At 40.4% G+C, this 21,873-nt stretch overlaps 1 protein-coding gene across 3 annotated transcripts in view; it reads left to right on the forward strand.

The window, feature by feature from the left end:
- Positions 1-2,303: 2,303 nt before the first annotated feature.
- Positions 2,304-21,873, forward strand: part of INO80D (INO80 complex subunit D) — a 43,944-nt gene continuing 24,374 nt past the window's right edge. For 2 of the 3 annotated variants that reach the window (XM_062498565.1, XM_062498566.1), the window contains exons 1-5: positions 2,304-2,705; positions 10,056-10,151; positions 10,260-10,506; positions 16,057-16,805; positions 19,962-20,070. In XM_062498565.1, the coding sequence (XP_062354549.1) occupies positions 10,289-10,506; positions 16,057-16,805; positions 19,962-20,070 (1,076 nt within the window). In that variant the 5' untranslated portion in view covers positions 2,304-2,705; positions 10,056-10,151; positions 10,260-10,288. Of the gene's footprint in view, positions 2,706-4,129; positions 4,242-10,055; positions 10,152-10,259; positions 10,507-16,056; positions 16,806-19,961; positions 20,071-21,873 lie in introns of all 3 variants that reach the window. The other variant, XM_062498564.1, reaches the window with a different exon arrangement.

Genomic DNA, 21,873 nt, shown 5'->3' on the forward strand with positions numbered 1-21,873 from the left:
TTCGCCTATAGATACACCACATCATCTGATGTTGTTTTGATAGCATTTAATGTATTTTTTGCAATCTAAAAAAAGAATCTGCAGCAAAGAAAAACACTATTAATTTATATTACAAGACGCTGTGGTATAAATTTATAGCACTTCTCAACTCTGTAAGTTAGGAATAATAGTCACAAATACCAAGAACAAAGCCCCCAATCAAAACAGTAACTTAAAAAGAACCGAAACAGATTTTTAGAAGGCTGCAAAGTGCTTTGAAAACATTAAAAACAAAAGTCAACTGTTGCCCCCAAATTTCTTGCTATGAGTTTTCTCTTTTTTCACATCCCATCCTGAAGAGCAAACAATGCTAAATTCATGACAGCACAATTTCTCAGGTATCTATCATAGGTTCCTCTCACTCACATTAAATCCCCCATTGTTTCTCTACATAGCCAAGAAAGAAATAAAAAAGTAAAAATTAAAATAATATTTTCTTCCTACCTGTATATCCAATTTTATTTACAATACCTTGAGAGAGAGAAAGACGTTATGGTACAGTTACACCAAAATATTCAACATCAATAGCGGCTGTTTACTAAGACGACGAGTACCAAAAAAAAAAAAAAAAAAAAAAGTTACACGAACTTTCACAATTACACACTAATTTTTAGAACCATCACACAATGACAAAGAAGTTATCAACTTTATAAATACAGAAAAAAAATTACATTATTATAAGAACAACGAAGTTACTAAAAATATAATTTTACCATACCTCCTTTAATTTTTTTTCCCAGGGAGTTGATCTTTATAGGTTATTAAAAAATATTTCTTCAGCCGCGAGCCCTTGTATTTTATTTTTATTTAAAATAAAAAGTCACACAAATGATAAAATATTTTGTTTTGGCGATTTGGCTCCCTCCTCCAAATTGACACTTTATAAAAACCTTCTGTACTTTTTTTCCCCCTCCCTCTCTCCCTCTCTACTACCTCCAAGATGGTAGGAAAGTTGTTGTTTTGGAGGGCAGAGGAGCCGCTCTCTGATGTTATGTCCTCTCGGTGCCTGTAGTGGTGCTATAGGAGGCTGCTGGCTCTCTTCTTGAGCAGCCCCAGCAGCCCTGCCTTCTTTGCTGGAGAATATATTCAGGGATTCCCCTTAATAATCACCTACCCTCTGAGCACTTTGTAGTTTTAAAATAATAAAGAGCCCCCAAAGCTTCCTCCCCACAAAAAGCAGGATCTTCTCAGAGACAGGGGGGCAGCAGCTCCTCAGCACAGAGCCCGAGCACATTCCCAGTCCCTCTGCTGGGGAGGAAACTCTGATCTGTCAGCCCAACAGAGGGAAAGGGGGGAGAGGAGAGAGAGGAGGGAAAAAAAAGCAGCTGGAAAGGTAAGCCAGGCCCGGCCTGCATCCCCGGGCTCGCGTAGCGCGGCAGGCGGTGCGGAGGGTGCAGGGCGGGCGGGGAGGCGGGCTACGCGAGGCCGGGGATCGGCCGGAGCGGCGTAGGCCGCAGTAGAGGGTGCGGGGAGCCAGGGGGGTTTTTGAAGCTTTCGGGCGCCGGGAGGTGCGCCGGAGGGGGGTGAGACGGCCGCCGGGGCCCAGCGGGAGGGTCGGGGCGCGGCGCCTCTGCCCGGGAGGTGAAGGGCGGCGGGGGAGAACGGGGGCGGGGGGGCGCTAGGCCGCGGCGCGGCCCGGCCCGGCCGCTCCGCTCCCCGCCCCGCCGGGTCCCCCGCGCCGGGCCCCGGGCCCAGAGCGGGCCGAGCCCCGCCGGGGCCGGGCGGCTATGGGGAGGCGGTGGGGGCACTGCGGCTGGGGCCGTTCTTCTCCCCCCCCCCCCAACCCCCCAGCCCCCCGCGCGGGGCGTGGGGGCCGCGGGACGGGGGAGCCGGGGCGGCATTAATTTGTCGAAATGACTTTTAATGAGCGGTGGCGGGGTGGGGGGGCCACCCCCTCCCCCAGCCCGGTGCCGGGCCGCCGCGGCGGAGGCGGTGCCGGTCCCGCGGGGCTGCGCCGGCCGCGGCCTGGAAAGTTTGGCGGCGATTTTGGGGTGCTTTATCCCCCCGCCGCCGCCGCCGCCCACCCTCCGCCCGCGGCCGTGGGGACGGTGCCGGCGGGGCGGGGGCACCTCGGAATGCGGCCGCAGGTTCCCCCCCGCCCGTCCCGTACCCCCTTTTTTCCCCCGTCGGTGACCCCCTTCGGCCGGTCCGGTGGCGGGTGGATTCGCCGCACAACTTTTTGGGAGGGAGTGGGGGGTGGTTTTGGGGGTGCGGGGAAGCCTTCGGAGCGCCCCCCCCCCTCCCCTCCCCCCCGGTCCCTAAGCTGCCGGCACGTGGGGCCCCGGGCCGGCCCCCGGAGCAGGGAACGAGGGGCAGGGGCTACCCTGGCTGCACCTCCGCTCCCCGGCACATGCCGGGGCCGGGCTGGGGTCCCGCGGCCACCCCACTGTCCCCGGAGCCGTTAGCGGGACAGGAGCCCCAGCCCGCTGGCACCTCAGCCAGGGGAGGGGATCGCCTCGGTAGCCCCTAGACGGCAAGGGCTGTGTCTGTCCCCCTCTCATGTCCCTGTGGGTTGGGGGGTCCTGCTGGGCTGGGGGCTTCTGTGTGAGGTGCTGCTGCCCCCCAGGACTGCAAATGAAAGGATCCTTTTTTTCAGGGAAAAGAACGTCTGGTAGTTGTGAAGTGAGTGCACTGGAAGACCCACCAACGCGCTTCACCCCGCACAGGTGAAATAGCTCCGGTTTCTAATGTGGGAGGTGGCGCGTTTTGGTCAAATGTTCCTTACTGTGTCTCTTAGGTCAAAGTGATAACGGCTTTGTACGAGTAACCTCAAATGAATTTTGGAAGTGACAGTGATGCTCACCTTAAAGCCTTATATTACACCATCTGATTAAAGTACATAGAGTTAGTTCTAACTTTGTTACTCAGCAACATGCAGCTCAGGTTTATTTTAATGCCTTTTAGTTTTTGAGGATTGGGAGACTTAAAAATAAAATTGACAAAATTAGGGCAATGCACTGTTCCCATGTAGACTGGTGCCCTCCCCTATGGGCTCACCTGTACTGGCAGTGTTTCATGCTCAGGCCATGCCCACCAGGTACCACTGCTGGTGGCTGAGCTGGAGCACTCGTGTTTTGTATGAAGCTGTCACTTACAACCTGGTGACATTCAGCCTTTTGCATGAACTGTTTGTAATATATACAAAGATCACACAAGCAAAATTATTTACAAAAAAAAATGCAATGCAAAATTTATGTGCTGGGGGTTATTTTGATGTTCAGTATTTTGTGATGAGTGAATGAATTTGTGTGTAGGGCCTGGTCCTATAGAACTGCCTATGCCATGCTCATGGTGTTGTAAATTATCAGGAGGTACAAATTTTATTGTAAGACCACACTGAAACTCCAATAGCTTATAGCTGCTAAAAGGCTCCTCTGTGGAAAGCTCTATTGGTTTATATATTGAGTATTCCTACTGAAGGAAAAAATGATATTGTATTGTGAGAAGATAAGCTTATTTTTCTTTGTATTATTGGGATGAAAAATAAGACAAAGGTATTTTGTTTAACATCATATGGAAGGGCAGATTATCTGTTATTTGACTGAATAAAAGACTTGGACTTTTTTTTTTTTTTTCCCCCAAGTACAGACACAAGGTGTGTTGTGGTTTGTTTGAGCTCTACTTTATCTCAAAGTTTTGCTTTTAATATTTTGAGATAATACTTTTAAAGTACATTTCTGTCATGTTGCAGTGTCCTAAGGGGTCCATTTGTTGCTGTATTTGAAGGCCACCTCTTTGCAGCCCTGCTCATCCCAGCAAAACCCAGGCCTGTTTATAAAAACATTGAAATAAGCATGGATGACAACCTCCCTGTGAGGATGTGATATCAGGACTGGGGCCTGAGAACTTCTTCTCAAATAGAGAAATCCTTGCTTAAAAGACTTTAAAGATACAGAGCTTATCTTGAACCTTAGGTCAGGAATAACCATGTTTAGGAAACTACTTTTTTGAAATCTGTAGGAATGTTCCCTTGGCTGTACGTACAAATTTTCCTACATAAGTTCTTTTTTTCTTTGAAAATCCTCTGAAGTTTCTAAAATTCAAAGTCTTAAATATTTGTTGTATTTAGGGTTTTGGCTATCTTTGTCAGGTGTTCTCTAAGGTACTGTGAGGTACAGATCAGTGAATCAGCTGAAATGAAAACTCCTGCTCAAGTTCATTTGGCGTAGGAAAACAAAAAGAAGCTGTGAAAACCTCATTTTGTGAGCAAACTTCTATTTTTCTTCTTCATAGTTGTTTTCTGCCCGTGATTGTAACTAGTTAACAAGTCTGTAAGTTCTCTAGCTGTTACAATTATTAGGAATCATGCTTAAGTTTAATTCTGTATTTATTGTGGTACATTCTGACACATAATCTGTTTCACCAGTGTTGCCTAAAACATTCTGCTGCTTTTCTGTTAATACATTGGACGTCTTTATGCAATGTAAACTGCTTTTTGCCAGAGCTGAAGTAATAAGCTTTCTAAAAAGGCAGAATGAGGGCAATATTGCTTCTTTCTTCCTAGGTAGATCTTAACATATGAAAAAAGTAGTCCAAAATATGATTCCAGGTGCTAACTAAAAATACCTTGCAAGATCTCAACATGTTGAATGCCTTGATCTGTCAGGGTACTTGAATGTTTGTTGCAGTATCTGCACTTCAGAGGCCTTTCTGAGTAAGGACTGTACTCTAGTTAATAGAAGTATTCTGCACAGGAACTCTTGTAGTTGTCTTTGGTTGCTTCCCAGTGTTCTCTGTCTCAGTTTGAGTGCTTTTACTGACAGAAAGACTGTTGTTTCCACAATTAGTTTGGTAGCTGAGTGTAGTAGAGAATTGAGCTGTTTTAAAGTCTAGAACTAAGCCAAACTTGTGGTTAGATTACAGCATAGGGACAGAAGTTACAACTTTGTGGTGTTGATCACAATTAGATGTGGTACAGCTTCTCTAGATAGAACAAAACATTTCAAAGAGAGGTATTAGTTGCTATAAAATAGAAAAAATGAATGCTTTAGATTCATACTGAGAAGTATACTTTTTACTAATAATGATTTAAAAGTTTTGGTATAAAATAGCTTTAAGTGTGTGTCTTTTTGTCATTAATTTTATAGCTTCTGTTCATCTTGGAGTGGATGAAATTCCATGTTTCCAAACATCTTGCACTCTGTGTATTTGCTCTATTTCAGGAAATGGGTCTGACAGTGGCAGGTTCTTGTTCTTTCTTGGTCAAGAGGAAATGACAAAACTACTATTTATGTTATTTGTGTTTGTGGAGAAGCTGAGATTCTTGTAGATCCATGTTCTACTTTTGGGAGCATATGGAGATGATTGTACCTTGTCTGTGAGATGTCATGAACACACTGAGTAATTTAACATGAAATTTAGGCTAGTATTAGCAAATGCAAACAACACAGTAAAGACCTCTGCAGTTGTGGATTTTGTTTGGATGCAATGTGTGAAGCTCTGAGCTCAGTCCTCTTAATTATACATCTTTTAACCACCAGCATATAATTGCCTTGCAATTTGCAATGCATTTGGGGATTCCATTGCCTAAAAGGGTCTTACGTACACTGAATGTCAGCTTCTGAGCATATGTTTAAGAATGTATCAACCTACATGATTTAAAATACTCCAATATTTTCAGCACAGCATTTGTGCTAAATTACTGATCTGAGTGTTGAGGCTCCTGAGCTTTGGGCTTTCTATTAGTGAGTAAGCCATTAACTTCCCTGTAGACTACTCACGGTGTCAGGTACCAGATTACTGTATGACATAATGCTGGTACTTGGGTATGGTTATAGTCAAGATCATCCTCCAAAGTTTGCTCTGCTGCGCTGTTTTCCAGCCTCTCTTGAAGGACTGTTTAACTCTTTAGGAAGAGGGTGTGTGGAGTGCAGAGCTACAGCTGTGTTGTCTTTGGAGCTGATGTGCCCTGCCAGGGAGCTGATTATGCCTGTACTGAAAAACCAGTACTAGAAGCAGCTAGGAGCTGGCTTCTTCCAGAGGGTGATAGTAGGTATTGGCAGTTGGACAGGTGTGTACCTCTGTGTATTGAAATCTTTAATTTCTCTTTTTGCAGTTATTGTGCAAACCACCTTCAGTTATCTTACAGACTACCGGTGGCTGCACTCAGCAGGACAAATAGCTCTGCTCTTAAGTGCTGATGTCTCTCAGAGTGTGACTTTGCTCTGTGTCCTTGCTATAAAACCTTGCTGGGGTGCTAAGTTTGTTACTCTTCTTCACATGTCCAGATAGGACTTTAGCCAGAGGGAGGAGATTTTCTTCCAGTCAGCTGCTCAAGAATAAAAAATGGGACAAGGGAAGAAGTGAATGTGTTATGAAGTTACAAATATTAGTGATAACCTCATAAGAATGTGAAAAATACCCTGCTGGGTCAGATTAGCTTGGATCCAACTTAATGTTTTGTCTCAGGCAGTAAGAATCAGTGATGCTGCTTAGGAAGGGCATGAAAGCCTGGACACTTTTTTTGTGCTTTCTTCTCTTACTGCTCCACCATCCATGTTTGTTAAATTGGTCATGCTAGTGGGTGCATTACTTATGTCCCCATTGTCTTCTCTATTGTGAACTTCTCTATTGCCTTTTTGAACCTGATGATACTGTCTGCTTCCACAGTCTCATGTGACAGCAAGCTCCAGCAGTTCACTACCTGTGAGTAGTGAAAATAAAGAAATATTTCTTTGATGTTTTGAGTCAATCTCTTACTAACTTCATCAGGTACTCCTAGCTGCAATGTTGTGTGATCTGGCATGACTGCTCAGTATTTACCTTATTCCCTACAATTATTTTTTAAACCTCAGTCATGTATTACATCATTTGGCAAGGGCACGCATTTTTGGATTCCCTTCTGTTCTTTGCCCTGTTGTTTCTGACTAGCTCAAAATCTTTTATTTAGAATCAGTTGTTTAAGGAAAATCTAGGTTCCTCAAGAAGCAGCTTCTGGTTTCTCATTCACAGATTGTGGCTAAAGTTAGCTTGAGCACATGTAGGCATAATTTTTTTATCTGTTGAACCTTCCTACATCTTCAATGTAGAGTATAAGTGCAGAACTGAAAACAGCTTCCAGAAAATTTTGTATTCTGATATTTTTTATAGTGAAGTACAGCTGCATAAGCATTTGTTTTTTTCCAGGGGAAGTCCATGTTTCCGTCATCTCTTACTGAATCCTGTGGGACAAAAATAATTTCTCCCCCACCCACTATTTAGCTAAGTGTAGTTTCAGTTCTCTTCAGTTAAGTGACATGTGCCTATTCCATGCTTGTGCTACTTTTTATGTAGCAGCAAAAAGCTGTTAAGAACTCCTGTAAATTGTTACAAATAAAACACTGCATCAGATGAAATCAGAATTAAGAGATTTAAGTGTCTTTGTTATTTATATATATATATTTATACAAACACTCTCTCTCATATGATATGCCATGGAAGTAAAGAAATAAAGAAGCTCTTTTTAGATAAGTCCAACTTCAGTCTCTGATCCTGGCAGTGTACCACATAGTGGCATGTCTTTTGGGGAGTCTGTTTCAGAATCTATCAATAAAGATATAATTGCAAGTTTGAGAAAATTGCTGTGTTGTTGTTTTTTAATATAACTGTGGTTGGCTACTGTGTTTGTTTGCTTTTTTGTTCCTTGCACAGTAGTTGCACTAATTGGTTGCTGTCAGGATTTTTAACATGGTTATATTTGCCTGAGCTTCTCTTGTCTATATATACCCAAAAACTCATATTTATGCTCATTGGTTTTCCTGGGGATTACTGTCAGAATTTTTGTGTGAATGTTTCATATGGCGTTGTCCTTGTGTCCTGTATCTCTCAGGCAAGTGAGAAATGAAATACTATGCCTGCCTTGACACAGTCAAGTTAAATGCAAAAATGAGACTTAATTGTGAGTTAAATCCAAAAATAAGACTGTGGTCACAGGAATAAATCTAGGATTATACTGGCTGGGAACTGTGGAGTAGTTTCTTTAAAGAAGCTTAACGGAGGTGCACAGGGTATGCATTTCTCACTGTTTACTTTGGAACCATCCTGAGGAACTTTTTTTCTTTGGTCTGTTGCTTGCTAACCTTCAGAGAAGAAATACAGCTGGGTTGTGCAAAAGAGGAGAAAGTTAGTGATCCATTAGAAACTCTGCAAAGCATGATAGTAGTAGTTTAAAAGAACGTGATAAATAGACCAGGTGAAAATAGAGAGCAACACGTGGGTCACCCCAGCTGCAAGATACACTTGGTCTTTCAAGTTTTATGTCCAGTCTAGTATGCCACCTAACACAAGCTTTGATAAACTGAGAGAAGCAGACTCTCCAGCAGAAGGCTTTCTGTCAGTGTTATGTGTGTGAGATGCAAGTAGTTAAGATTCATTTGATTACTTTTGCTGCCATAGTAATAGAAGAGTCCATCTCTCAAACATATGGGATACAGTGACCACAGTTCCTGTATGGGTCATGTTCCCATGGGATTTATGTTTTTTCTTCACGTTGTTGCTGAATGATACTGACGGGTATGTCAGTATCTGCCTGAACCAAGGTGACTGAAAGGACTATTTGGTCCTTAACATGCTAAAGAAGAAATTGTTCCCTCTTCCCATTCTGTCTTTTTGAAGGGCACAGTCAACAATGAACTTTCTTGTTCTTAATTCTGATGTGTTGTGGGAAGTCATACTCCAGTCGTTGGTTAATTTCGTGTGTGTATATATAGACGTGTACTGTATGTGCTTCTATGCCTTGAGAGGAGTTGGGAAAGGTGATTGGAACTGGAACTAGGTGTCTGCTTATGTTGTGGCTCTGGGGTGTTAGCAAAGTGTGAGGCCCCTGCCTCTGGGGGTGGCTGCTCCCCTGTGTGCATGGAAAGGGAAAATGTGTATCAAGAGCAAATACAAAATTACCATTATTGTCAAACCAGCCTTCAGGTTGCTTGCAGTAGTTACAGTCTGTAGCACCTGTCTCCATTTGTGCGCTCTGTATGCTGTATGTGTGCATATACAGCTGTTCCAAGAATTTTAAGTATGTTTTAAAATCTTTTAGTACTCTTCCGTCTTTCTGCTTCTACAGCTAGATATATTCTAATGAAGGCCAGATTTATGCTGTTTACTCTGTGGGATAGGGTGTATTGTTTTGCCCTAGTGACTTAAAATTGTTTTTCTCAATCCCCCAGTGTGATAGTGCTTTGTCATTTTCTCATGGTATTCTTTTTACAGCAGAAAGTGGAGGCTTGTACTTTTACAAGAGAAAAGTACATCTTTCCTGCCAAGTCTGTATAGGCTTCCTCCTTGCAATTCTACTCTTTCCATTTTGGGCCTCGGGAACAAGTAATGTCATTGAGGTGGTAATCTGTACATTTGTCACATGCCTCTAATTTATTACCTATTTCCTGAATATCACCTCTGTGAATATTCCCTTCCTTGGTGTATAACACATATGAAACTGAACTGAGTACTGAACGAATACACAGTGTTCAAAAGAGTTCATGCCAGTGCTTCAGGATGACCTTTCTGAATAAAAACTACCTTTTGCAGGTTGAGCTTAGTGTATCACAGTAGCTGCAGAATGTATGTATTGTTTGTATTTTTAAAAGTACTTTGGGATGGTTTGGGGTTTTGTTTGTTTTTTAAAAAGATGATTGCCAAAGACCTTCACAGTGTCGGGAACTTAAAAAGTACCTTATGGCTGCATGGATTTGCACTGTAGGAACCTACTTTAGGGGGAAAAAAGCACCTTTGATTTATGAAAGTAAGTGATCTAATCTGACACTTAACTTTTTTCAACTTGTAGCTTCTGATCACTTTCTGGTAGATGAGTGAAGTTCTGTTTAAGAGATTTAAGTGTGGTGGCAGTAGAATTTTCTTTCTCCTGGTAATTTCTTTCCTGTTTTCCAAAGATCTGTGACTACTGATTGAAAACTATTGTGCTGTTGTTTTATTGGATGCTAGCTGAACCACAGGCTTGCTGACTGCATGTGCCTGTTGACTTACTGTAGTAATATCTGTTTTATTCTGACTGACATGGACCCTTTTGATATTTTCCTTAGACAATCTGCTTCATCTTGGTTCATCATCATTCCAGGATAGTGGTGTCCTTGGGGCTCTCTCTTAACACTGACATGGTACAGAAGATTTAAAATCAGGTATTGTTTTGGGTCTTTCTTTCTGGCCAAAATGAAACACACAGCCTAGAACTGGATGCAGTTTTTTCTTCCCTTACGTGATTTGTCTCAATATTTTGGTTCTTTCAGCTGATGTTCACAAGGAATAGAGTCACGTGATGTATGAAGGCAAACACATACACTTCTCTGAGGTTGACAATAAGCCCTTGTGCTCATATAGCCCCAAACTGTGCAAGCAGAGGCGACTTAACGGCTACGCCTTCTGTATCAGACACGTTCTGGAGGACAAGACTGCCCCCTTCAAGCAATGTGAATATGTGGCCAAGTACAACAGCCAACGCTGCACCAACCCCATCCCCAAGTCTGAGGACCGTAGGTGAGTTGTGATTTCCTCTCTGCAAAGGGGGAAGTGGCTGGGATGCTGTATTTAAGTTGCTGACTGGTTTCAGGATGAGGGAGGAACTGGTCTGAGTGAATTGTATTCCAGGATGTTCCTTTGAAGATTTTGTTGTATGACCAGTAAAGTTTATTTGATTTTTTTTTTTTTTTGTGGGAGTCAAGTAGTCAGCGAGAGGGCAGTAACTTAATCCCAAGGAAGTTTAGGGGAAGAGTTCACTGCTTTTCTCAAATTCACTATAAACTGTGGATCAAATCTGCTACACAATATCAGCTGTTGTAACTCATTTGCTTTGTCACTCACAGTACATGCTCTTAGAAAGGCCTGCTTGTTTAGCCAGCAGTGCCTTAAGCACACTTCCATCTGCTTTTTCAGGACAAGCAGTTGAAAATGCTTATCTTCTGGACATGGGGAGCAGTGACACACAGGGACAAATCCAGAGTTACAATTCAGTGTTGGTGATTTGGTACTGACCTGTAGTGTTGTTTCACTGGAATAAAATAAATACTACCTGATAACAGATGAGCCAGCTGGGAAAGTGCCTCATACTCCCTTTTTTATTTTGCTTCCCTTATTTCTCTCCCCTTCCCTACCTAAATGAAGATGCCCAGACTGCCCAGGTATTAAATTCCTTGCAAAATATAGTCCTTGAAGTTGTTGATAGCTGGGAATTAAAAGCAAATTTCCTGAATTTCAGCCCATACTGTAAGCTCAAGGGAATTCTTCCTTGCTCTTCAAGACTTCCTGAACACCAGTCTCATTGGTGCTGCTTGGGCTGAAAAGCAGAGTTTGTCTAATCTTGTCTGCCATCTATACATGACTTTATTTTTTGGAGCTGTCATTGCTGGTTTTGCCAGTAACATAATGTTTAATCAATGTGTGTGTTAACTATCTGAGGTTTGTTCTCTTAGAAATGCTTTTTTAAACATAAAATATGAACAAAATCTGCCAAAAAAATCAAGCCATTCTTCACTGACCTTTCACATTATTAGCTGCCATTCACTACCCTTTTGCATTATTAGCAGTGTTCCCACTGTGCCCTACATTTAACTTCCTTCTCAGCTCACAGCTCCCTCTCTTGTCTGAAACAACAGTTGGACTGTGCTCTAAATTAACTTACACTTCACCTGCCATTTCAGCTGAGGAGACTGATGAAGTGAGAAAAAAACATGAATGTTTGTCAAAAGCTGTAGGGCAAATGCTCAAATGGCACAAGATGAATAACTTCAAGTTGTAATTTGACAGTCAGTGAGTGTTTCTTTGCTACTGTACGATTGAGACTCTTTGGAAATAAGCTCACAAAAATGATCATAGAAATTGTTAGCACAAATGGTATGCTGTAGTTTCAGATGCAAGAATTGACTGAGAGAGTTCCTGTTTACCAGGGGTCATACTGAGAAACAATAGAAGTAATAATACTTAATGACACTATTTTACATCTTGTGTTCCCATGGAATTTATGATTTTTCTTTACACCTTGAATTGAGTTCACACTTTGTTCTTTTTGATTTTTCTCAAGTTAAAGTGAAGTGTGGTCATGACATCTGGTGTATGTTATATTACAATAATTCAATTGCATGTCGAGTGTCGCATTACAGTACTTGAAGAGGACAGCAGGTGTCTGAAAGAGAAATTAAACTTTTAATTTCAAATGAGAGGACGTGATATTTTGAAAGAATATTTTAAAAGACTTGTCTCAGGGCGGAGTTTAATTTTAACAATAACATTTAATGAATGCTAGTGATAAGACTGTGGTTGTTAAACTTCTTGTTTTTGGCAGGCAAACCTGTATCTGTTTCTTAAAAACTTTTTTCACCCTCTGTTCAATATAAGGATGTTTGCAGTATCTGAGTTCTTCACTCATAGCTTTTCTTTTTCTGAGTACAGAATTACTGTCAGATGGTCATTTTGTCACAGTTTTAGACACATAACTGTACGTGATCAGAAGCAGGCTGTATGATGCTCTGACAGCTATCTTCTTTTATACTTTTAGAGATGGCTTGAAAAAAGTATTTCAAGAAGCTGCATGTGTTATTTGCCAAAAGCTTTGTAGTGTGTCCACAGATAATTCTTAATTATCACTTGACCCCAGACAAATGAGATGCTACCAGCCACTGTCTTTGTGCCACATTATCAATAATACGATGCCGTGTTATTTGATTTCTTATTAAGCCTTAACATTTTACAAATTAAATCTACTAATAGTGCGTGACTTCATTGCCTTATTTGGTGTGTTTTTCTATTCACTGTCTTGTTTTTTTAAAGAATATATATATGTGGGATGATACACACATGGGTTTTATATCTGTTTTCTCTGAATACATCTCCTACTTCCTTCTTAGCCAAATACACACAAAGATAATGAAATGCAACTTGATTTGTAAATACAGGTTTGCTACAATTTAGATGGGTTAAACACTATTTTGTCTCTAATTCTCCTCATGTTAGAGAATCTTCAAATATTTTGTTAATATACAAGCTCTTCCTGAGTTTATTTGGATCTTCTTTTAAGTAAATGCTGGAAATTGATACCAAACCAGGGTGAACTAAGAAGCAGAATGTATTTGTAGATAGAAAACCTCACTGTCTGAATTCTTGCCAGTGGATGTAGGAAGCTGTCCAGCTGAAGTCTTCAGAGCTCATCACATTTTGTGTGCTTCATGTTATGATAATTTTAATGGATATCAACCCAGCATATGTGTGGACGTCATTTGACCTTACCTGCACAGAATAAGTGCCTTTGGCACTGGTTGGGAAGGGAAAAAAAGCCTGTGTTAGATACTTACTGTGATATACTGTCAGCTGAGCATAACTCACAGACAGGTTACAGAAGTGATGAACTGAGCCTCTAAGACAGGCTCGTCAGAATTGGCTTTTGTAGGGCCAGCTTAACCCAAATGGGTTTCATGCTCAGGGCTTTGTGAAAAGCACTGTGCTACTTGCAGGTTCAAGTCCTGTCTTCCCAGTAATCTGACTTCTGTGGAGCTTGAACTTCTAATGCAGACTCTGCAGCACTGCATGGAGTCAGAGCCAGTTTAGGAAATGTGGGTGCATGTCCCCCTGGCTGCGTGCAGGACTAGCAAGAGCCTGACAAGGTCAAGGCTGCAGTGGTGCTAATGAGAATTATGTCTAGCCAAAACTACTTGTCTGCTGTCTTCTTTACCCAGAGAAAGCTGAACTGCTCTTCCTGGTTTTTCCTGGTTTCTTGCTGCTGATAGTGCAAGGTGTAGCAGCCTTGGTTTTACTGGAAGACAGGGAGTCAGCAGAGCCTAAAGCACAGAGCCAAGTCAGTGTGTACTGGAATCCAAATGTTGTACCCTGGCATCTGTGGGTTTGTGTCCAGAGGAGCCAGCTGGCTCTCAGTGATACAGTATGGTCAGCTGTAAGAGCCAAAGCTTTGTTCTCTGCCACATAGAAATGCTTCTGTTAGAGTTAAATGAGCAAGACAATCCCTTAATAGCCCAAAACTCAGAGAATTTTAGCAAGCTTCTTACCTTTCCACAGACTTAGTCACCTTTTCTATTTCTTTTCTTGCTGTTTTTGCAATGAAAGCAGACTATACAGTTCTACCTCCTCACATCAGCACAAGCACAGGATGACAATAATTTAGGCTCTGAACAATATACAGGAAGTATTTGTATTGAGCAAAATATTCTTCTTATTGGCATAAGGGGGAAAAGAATTCCCTTATGTTTGTTTAGTCTGTTTATTGGGGTTTTTCTTCAGTCATACTAAAAATGGTGTGGTAACTGTTCAAACAAAATATTAAAATATTAAAGGGCTTAATTTTAAATATGGAAACAGTGCTTGTTAACTTTAAGGGAAGCTTTGTTGAGCCCTCATTATATAATCTTATTTTTAGAAGTGCATGTCTCAGTGTGAATTTACAGTATTCCAGTGTGTTCTAATAAGGACTGCACAAGTTGTTGTCTTTTAGCTTGCCTCATCTAGGTTTATTTATTATTTACAACATAATGTAATAAAGAAATTATTTAGGCAGTAATAAGTAGCAGCACTTTTCAGCCTTTTCTTCGTGAAACCCTAGGAGTGTGGGTCTCTCAAGAAGCTACATGTATGGAGACCATTAAAGAAGAGAAAGCATATATGAATTTGCTTTCTCTTTTTTTTCCCTTTTAAGGACCCTTTAGAGCTGTTCACAGATTGTTTAGAAGTGGGTTGACAAGTTGATAGTGACTAAACTGAAGTGCTAAACATTTTTGGGGGGTTGTCTTTGGGTTTTTGGGCTGCCATTTTTTGCTCCATGAAGACCAGAAATAATATAATTTTAACTTATTTTTTCGACTAAACTTATTGTTCTCAGATTCATAGAGATCAGATTTTAAAGAATACTTTAATGGGTATTTCATGATCTTGTCCATAATTACCTTGATACAGACATCACTCTTTCTTTGTATCTTTGGTCATCTATAAGCTGTAGGTTATAGGTGGGATTCTGCAAGGGAAAATTTTGATTGTTGGTGGGTTCTACAGAGGCAGGAGTGCCTGCCTGTGGCATACTGGAAAAGGATCACATCATGGTTCCTAAATTTGTCACATGCTGGTTCCAATCAAATGAAAGTTAATTGCTTACTTTTTAGTACGTTATCTGTAGCATAAATTGTAATTATTTTTACTTTCATTACAGATTTTCAAAGACCTTTTTGCTTTTTTTTTTTTTTTTGTAATAGCATGACTTTGAAAGTTTTTCATGCTACAAGAACTTAAAATCCATGCTTGTGGATTTCATTTATACATATTTCTGGCATTGTGTAAATGCTTTCTAGCAGCAGAGAGTTTGTTTTAAACTAGGTTTTTATTTAAGAATATTCAGCTAGTCCTATGGGTTCAAAATTCATCATGTTAAACTACTAAAACAGAGTTTGAGTCTTTATGCTCCTTGTTCATTAAGTGGAAATAGTGATCTTTTGTAGCAGATAGATACCTACTGAGATTGTCCTTATAAGAAACTGCTCCCTATTACAGTGGAATTCTTAACAACAATAATAATAATAAATAAATAATAGTAATAATAATTGTGGGCATTGATGAAAATGTTAACTACTTCCACTGAAAGAATGGGCAAATGAAAGGAAGTAGTCTTCAATGTAATTTTTATTAGGAGCTTTTGAACTGATCAGCTAATGGCTTACATTCTTGCTGCTTTATGTATCAGACTGTCCATTTGTTTTGTTCACTTTGGATTTTGACTGTTTACTCTATTAGAGAGTTAAGATTTTGAACGATTGTATGTGATTCTCCTATGAGTAATGAATGAAGAATCTTACATCTTAAGATTAGAAATAGTCACTTGAGTAATTTCTTTTCCTGCTGGTTTGGGAGCACCACAGTTACTTGTTGTATTAGAAGCAGCTGTATTCTTATAAAACCTCTTATAAATTCTTATAAAACCTCTTGTGTTTCAGTTTGTATTTGTTTGAGATGTGTGCTGGTTTCTCCTAAGTGATGTCTTGTCTTCAGATTTTACTTACGGAAGTTTAGTTAATAACTGACTCCTTTTACTTTTCAAAGGTACTGCAACAGCCACCTGCAGGTACTTGGCTTTATACCGAAAAAGGAGAGGAAGAAAAAGAATGATCCCATAGAGGAGGTAAAGGTCAGGCATCAGATGGATGCTATGGCCTTCAGTCTGACAGTGCCCACCCTGGCCTTGAAGATGCCCAATGGACTGGATGGGATGTCCCTCTCCCCTCCAGGGGCAAGGCTTCCTCTCCACTACCTGGAGGCAGAATTAGAAGACCCCTTTGCTTTCAACGAGGAGGATGATGACCTAAAGAAAGGGGCAGCAGTGAAGAAAAAGTTGCAGAGCAAGTTGGCTCAAAACCGGCAGCGCCAGAGAGAGACAGAGATTTTAAAAGTTCGCCAAGAGCACTTTAGCCCCATTCCTGCACCTTTGCAGCAGCAGCCTCTGCAGCAGCAGCACTCCCATCTGCCACCTTCATCAGCGTCGTTAAAGCCGACAGGGCTACCGCAGGGCACAGTCTGCAAGTCACCTCAACCTCTGAACACCAGCCTACCAATGCAGGGAGTGGCACCCACCACACACACTATAGCACAAGCGCGGCAGTTGTCCCACAAGAGACCTCTGCCCCTCCTGCCACCCGCCAGGGCTCCTGTCACGGACCCGCCAAGGACTGACCGGGTCCTCATGAAAGCCACAGCCTTCTCTCCACACTCGTCCTGCGTGAGCCGGCTCCAGAGACTGGTGAAACTGTGCACTCGAAAACAGCAGCTGGACACTGATCTGTTTCCTCACTTAGGTGAGTCTGTAATAGATGCACTGCAGCTGTATTTTTTAATCTGAAACCAAAAGACTAAAGGGGAATGTCATCCTAGTCCTGTCCCGCATTCCTGTGCGGTCCTTACAAAATAACCCTCAGCTAGGTAATCTCTTGGCGTTTTCTTTGGCCCTGTTGTCTGTGAAGGAAATGCCTGGACCCATCACAAATTTGTTGTGGCGTTTTCGTTGTTTATTCTTCTTAATGTTCTGTTAACCATTTGAGAAATCAGACTGAGGTGCAGAAAGCGTTTGGATTATGGAGACCTCATGTAGAAGGTTTGCAACTCGTGTGGTAAAGGTGACGCTGCTGGTACCTACATGAGTGGACAAAGTTAGATTGAAACATTAGGTGTGTGGTAAGTGCATGTGACATGATGAATATAAGTAAAAGTTTGGCAGTTTGGCTCATCAGTCTCTGCAGATTTGAAATTCCAGTTGACTCACTTGGAAAATTGGAACACGTGAGAATTTTTATTGGCTGGGCCCTATTTATGCATAGAATATGGATGAAAATGAAAATACCACTTCAGGAGAGCAGCATTGTTACAGAAGGTAGTTGGATAGGTGAAGTCTTGTCTGCATACTGTGCAGAAATAGTCTTCCCTTACATATAATAATCAATAGCTGCTTGTGGAAATATAAGCAAATACAACCAAATTAGTGCTATGATATAGTGCTCTGTAAACTTTGAAAAGGCAACTGACCTTGTGGCTGATTTATCTGATTGTGAGTATAGATCTAGGCACACCTATCTATCTGTTTAATCTTCCTCACCCTCCCAAGTTACTTTTCTGCTCAGTTTTAGGTGGTACATTTCTAACAAGTAAAATACTGGCATGGAAAAGGAAATATGAATCTGTGTGATATAAGTAGGAGCACTGTTTATGATGTTTAAAATAAAACAGGACTTCAGATAAGTCCAGCCATTCTCTATATAATGTCTTATTTAATTGCAAACATCTGTAATTTTTGCTATTTCAATTAACTTTCTTAATTTGCTGTTAACATCTGCCCTTTGGTACTCATGGGATAGTTTGACTATTTGTTCAGGAGATAATTAGCATCCCATAGCATGTCTCCAAAGGAAATTGTTCTTTCAGAAAACTTCAGAAAGTTTTGATGGTCCTATATATAGTGGAGGTCTTTAGAGGAATGGCAACTCCAGAGGCATTTCTGAGTGTCACAGACCTCAATAGCTTAGAAAGTGACCTGTGTTTTGAAAGACTGTAGAAAGATCCCTTTCTGTGCTTAATGTTCTGCATTCTCAAGTGGTGAAGAGAATACGTGTTCCAAAAAAAGAGGCATAGTAATAAAAACCAGTTAGACCTATACATGTACTGTTAGGCAGGTGCATAATTATGTAGATACATTTAGAACAGTTCATATTTGGCAAAGTAAAGGAATTTATATATTAGTTATGGGATAGTGGAAAATTTATTTGTTATTTAGTCATTATTGGCCTTAACATGAAAGACTATGTATGCCAGTTTAGAGGATTTCAGGATTTCTTTTCTATATTTGAGCAGCACTAGAGATGACTGTACACAACCTTTCAAAAGATTAAGCCAGTTTTATGCATACCAACATCAGAGCCATGTAATTGGATATGAATGTAACTGCAGTCTTCAGTGTCAGAACAGCTGAATCTGGATTAGATTTTATTCCTTCCTTTTACAGTGCCCAGGAGAAGCAAAACAACTCAATTTCTGATTTTGTTTTTAAATTTTGGGTGAGCAGTTTGTTATGTGGCTATCAATTGCAGACATCCTTATGGAATGATGAAGTTTTCTTTGTGGAAAAGACAACAGGAAAAATAAACATTTAAGTTGAAAGTATAATTCTGTCTTTTTATCAAATGTATTAAGGTATCTTAACTTAGTTTAAATGCATGTCTTAAAAAATAAAAACAAAAAATAAATTTTTTAGGGTGCTGAAGTTCCTGAAAGTGTGGGTTTCTGTTACCTGTGGTTCATGTTGAAGTGCTGGTTCTATGTGATGAAGAGTTACCTGATGACTGTATTCCAAGCATATGTATGTCTAACTCTTGTTAGAGAGTGACAGTGAGATCAGTGAAAATCACAGAGTGATTTTCTTGTTAGAAAGTGCTTGACCAAATACTGATGCATTTCCCAGAATCAAGGCATGTGACTTCAGAATCATCTCAAATATAGTTGTTTAGTTCAGTTTTAGCAACAATGAAATGCTCCTTAAATCTATCAATTTTCAAGGAGTACACAACAAAATGAAAAAGCAAAAAATGCTACCTTGTAAATGCAGCAATGGGATTTTGTCCCACCTGCTGCAAGAAAGTGGCAAGAATTTCACTGAATGTGGGAGAGAGTGGAGGAAAAACTAAAAAAAAAACCAAAAAACTATGAAGTTCTAGATAAAATGTTCCATCTGAGAACTTACTGGCCTCTTTCTGGTTGTCCTGTTCAACAGCTGTGTGTAGGTTGACTAACTGAGGCTGCTGGAGCACACTGTAAATTGGTCATACTGCATCATCATTAAGTGAAAACATGCTGCTTGGTGAAAAGGCAGGAGTTTGTATCTCTCTCTCCCTTTAGCTCTTTCTTCATGCTGATATGTGCATTTGGCAGGCAATTACAGGGACTGAGCAGAGGAACATCCTGTGTAGCTGTGTATCTTATCTCTGTCCATGCTGCCATGTCTTACAGTTTTCATATTCTTCTGTGTTTTGGCACAGAGAAGGGGTCAGAATATAAAGAGAAATGAAATTGGCCTATTTAGATCATATAGTATTAAAATTTACCAAGTAGTCAGTTCTTAATGACAGGGACTTCTCTCTTACCTTGTACTTGGCTATGAAAACTAGTATTTCTCTGTGGGTAAGATAGTTGGTGATTTTTCTTCCTCTGTTTATCAATGAAGAAGACAGTAAGGATTTTAAAAGGAAAACTCAGTTATGGCAAAAATCAGTGCAAGCTATTGCACACTGTAATGGAGCTGTTACTGTAGCTTTTCCTGTATAATTGAAAAAAACTGCATGATTTAATTAAACGTAATTATGCTTGCAGCTATACTATACATTCATCTTTTGTGCCAAAGGTTGCTCAGAGGCTTATATGAGGTGGATGCTCTTTTCATCCAATTTCCACGTTTTCACTTCCTTTAGGGCTGGATTGGTCTGAAGACAGTGGAGAAGAGCTGGAGGATTCAGAGCAAACCTCCCCTTACCAGGTTGCGTGGTCTATCCGAGAAAGCCTCGGCTATGAGAGACCTGAGTGAGTATGATTCTTTAGAATTCATGCTGGCCTTGATGGAAAAAATCATGTAAATGTGAGCTTCACTTCAAGTGGAGTCCGTGGAACCTAAGTCCTTGTTCAAGTGTTTTGCTGAAACAAAGGATTGTTTGAACTCATTTGTTTGTAAGAACTGTGGAACAGCTTGTCACCTTCTGTCCCAGTTTCCAGATAACTTAGAGACCTTTGTGCAGTCTGTTATCAGAAGGATGCATCAGGAAGGGATTTAAGCTTGTTTGCCTGAATTTAATTGAGTTTAGTGGGATTTATTAAATGAACTTGTGTGCCTTGATGATTGGAGGTCCTGAATTAGAATCAAATGGGGTTGCTATTGGTTTCTTGTCTTTCCTACTGGTTGTGAATAACTTTGTCAGTAAACTTGCTCCATTTTGATCATTAATTCTTGTAATAATTATACAGGCTGTTGTTTTAATGTGCTTTTTTTAAGGGCTGTGGTATTTATTTTCATAATTAAGTGTTGAATAAACTTCTGTCAATACTTTTGACCATTGGAAGGAAGTCATGGGACCAAAAGGATAAGCAGAGCAGGAATTAACCTGCTGGTATAGAAAGGCTTATGATGTTTTCTATATAATGCTAAGTCACAAATCTAAACTTACAGCAGGTTATGATAATATAGTCTATTAATGTAAATTTGAAGGTGCACAGTTAAAACAAAGCATCCCTGGTGTAGTACTGTAACAACTGTTGTATGTTATTAACAAAGAAATTGGAGTGTCACTAGAATTTGGTTATAGCTTCTGTAACATGACACTGTGCAACTGGACTTTTTGATACTACAGCTTTCCCCTATTTTTTTAATATTTAACTATCACACTTAGAATAATGGTGTTAATGAAACCTTACTTTGTTGTTACATTCTGAAAATTCTGAAACTTATTAGAACTTCCTGCCATCTCTAAAGATTTTCTTCAAGGTGAACAACAAAGTTGTATCTCTGCCATTAGGACACACACACCAGGATGCTAAATATTAAGAGCCTTCAGTGAATCAAAGATGTTAAGCAGAGTGTAGACTTCACTTTTTTAAAATAAAGAGGTCTTTTTTTGTTATGATTGACTGTTGCTTTTGAGGGCATCATCAGTTTTAGAGTGAGCTTTCACAAACATTACTTCTAACTTAAAAGGCAACTTTTAAGTAAAATGTTTTGGGAAAATATGAACAGACTTTCAGACTTCTAAACCATACATAATTTTTCACAGCAGATATATCTATTAAATAACTTCCTTTACACTCTTGTCTCTGACATTTGATTTGATTCTTCCATAGATCCCTATTTTTTGTCAACTTACAAATGTCATCTCTGTTTGTTTTGTCTTCTATTTGTCTTAACTTCCTTTGGATTCTTCCTACTCTTTTCACATACTGAGAGAAAATAATACCTTTTCCTGACATTTTCTGTTCCATTCTAGCATTCTGTGCACCTCAGTTAAATGCTGTCTTAACTATCCATGATGGATAAATTTTTGGATGCAACTGGCTGCTTTTGTACTTCCATCATTCTGCTCAGTGTTAGTTCTTCAACAACCTTACTGATTTTGATCATGGATAAGCATTCACTCTGTCAGCCTTCTTAAAATTGAGTTCATATTCTGCAAACTTTTGGAGAGGTTTTTATTACCTGAAATGTTTCACTTTGACACTTGTGCAGTGTGGTCTGCCTGCTGCTGAAGATGAATTAGTTCAGGCTGTTTCTGGGGAGATTGATTTGTCAAAATGACTCTTTTGCTAATCTGGTGGTACAGACTGGTGACTCCTAAAGGC

The sequence above is a fragment of the Cinclus cinclus genome, chromosome 9 (genome assembly GCF_963662255.1).
Source record: "Cinclus cinclus chromosome 9, bCinCin1.1, whole genome shotgun sequence".
Taxonomy (NCBI): domain Eukaryota; kingdom Metazoa; phylum Chordata; class Aves; order Passeriformes; family Cinclidae; genus Cinclus; species Cinclus cinclus.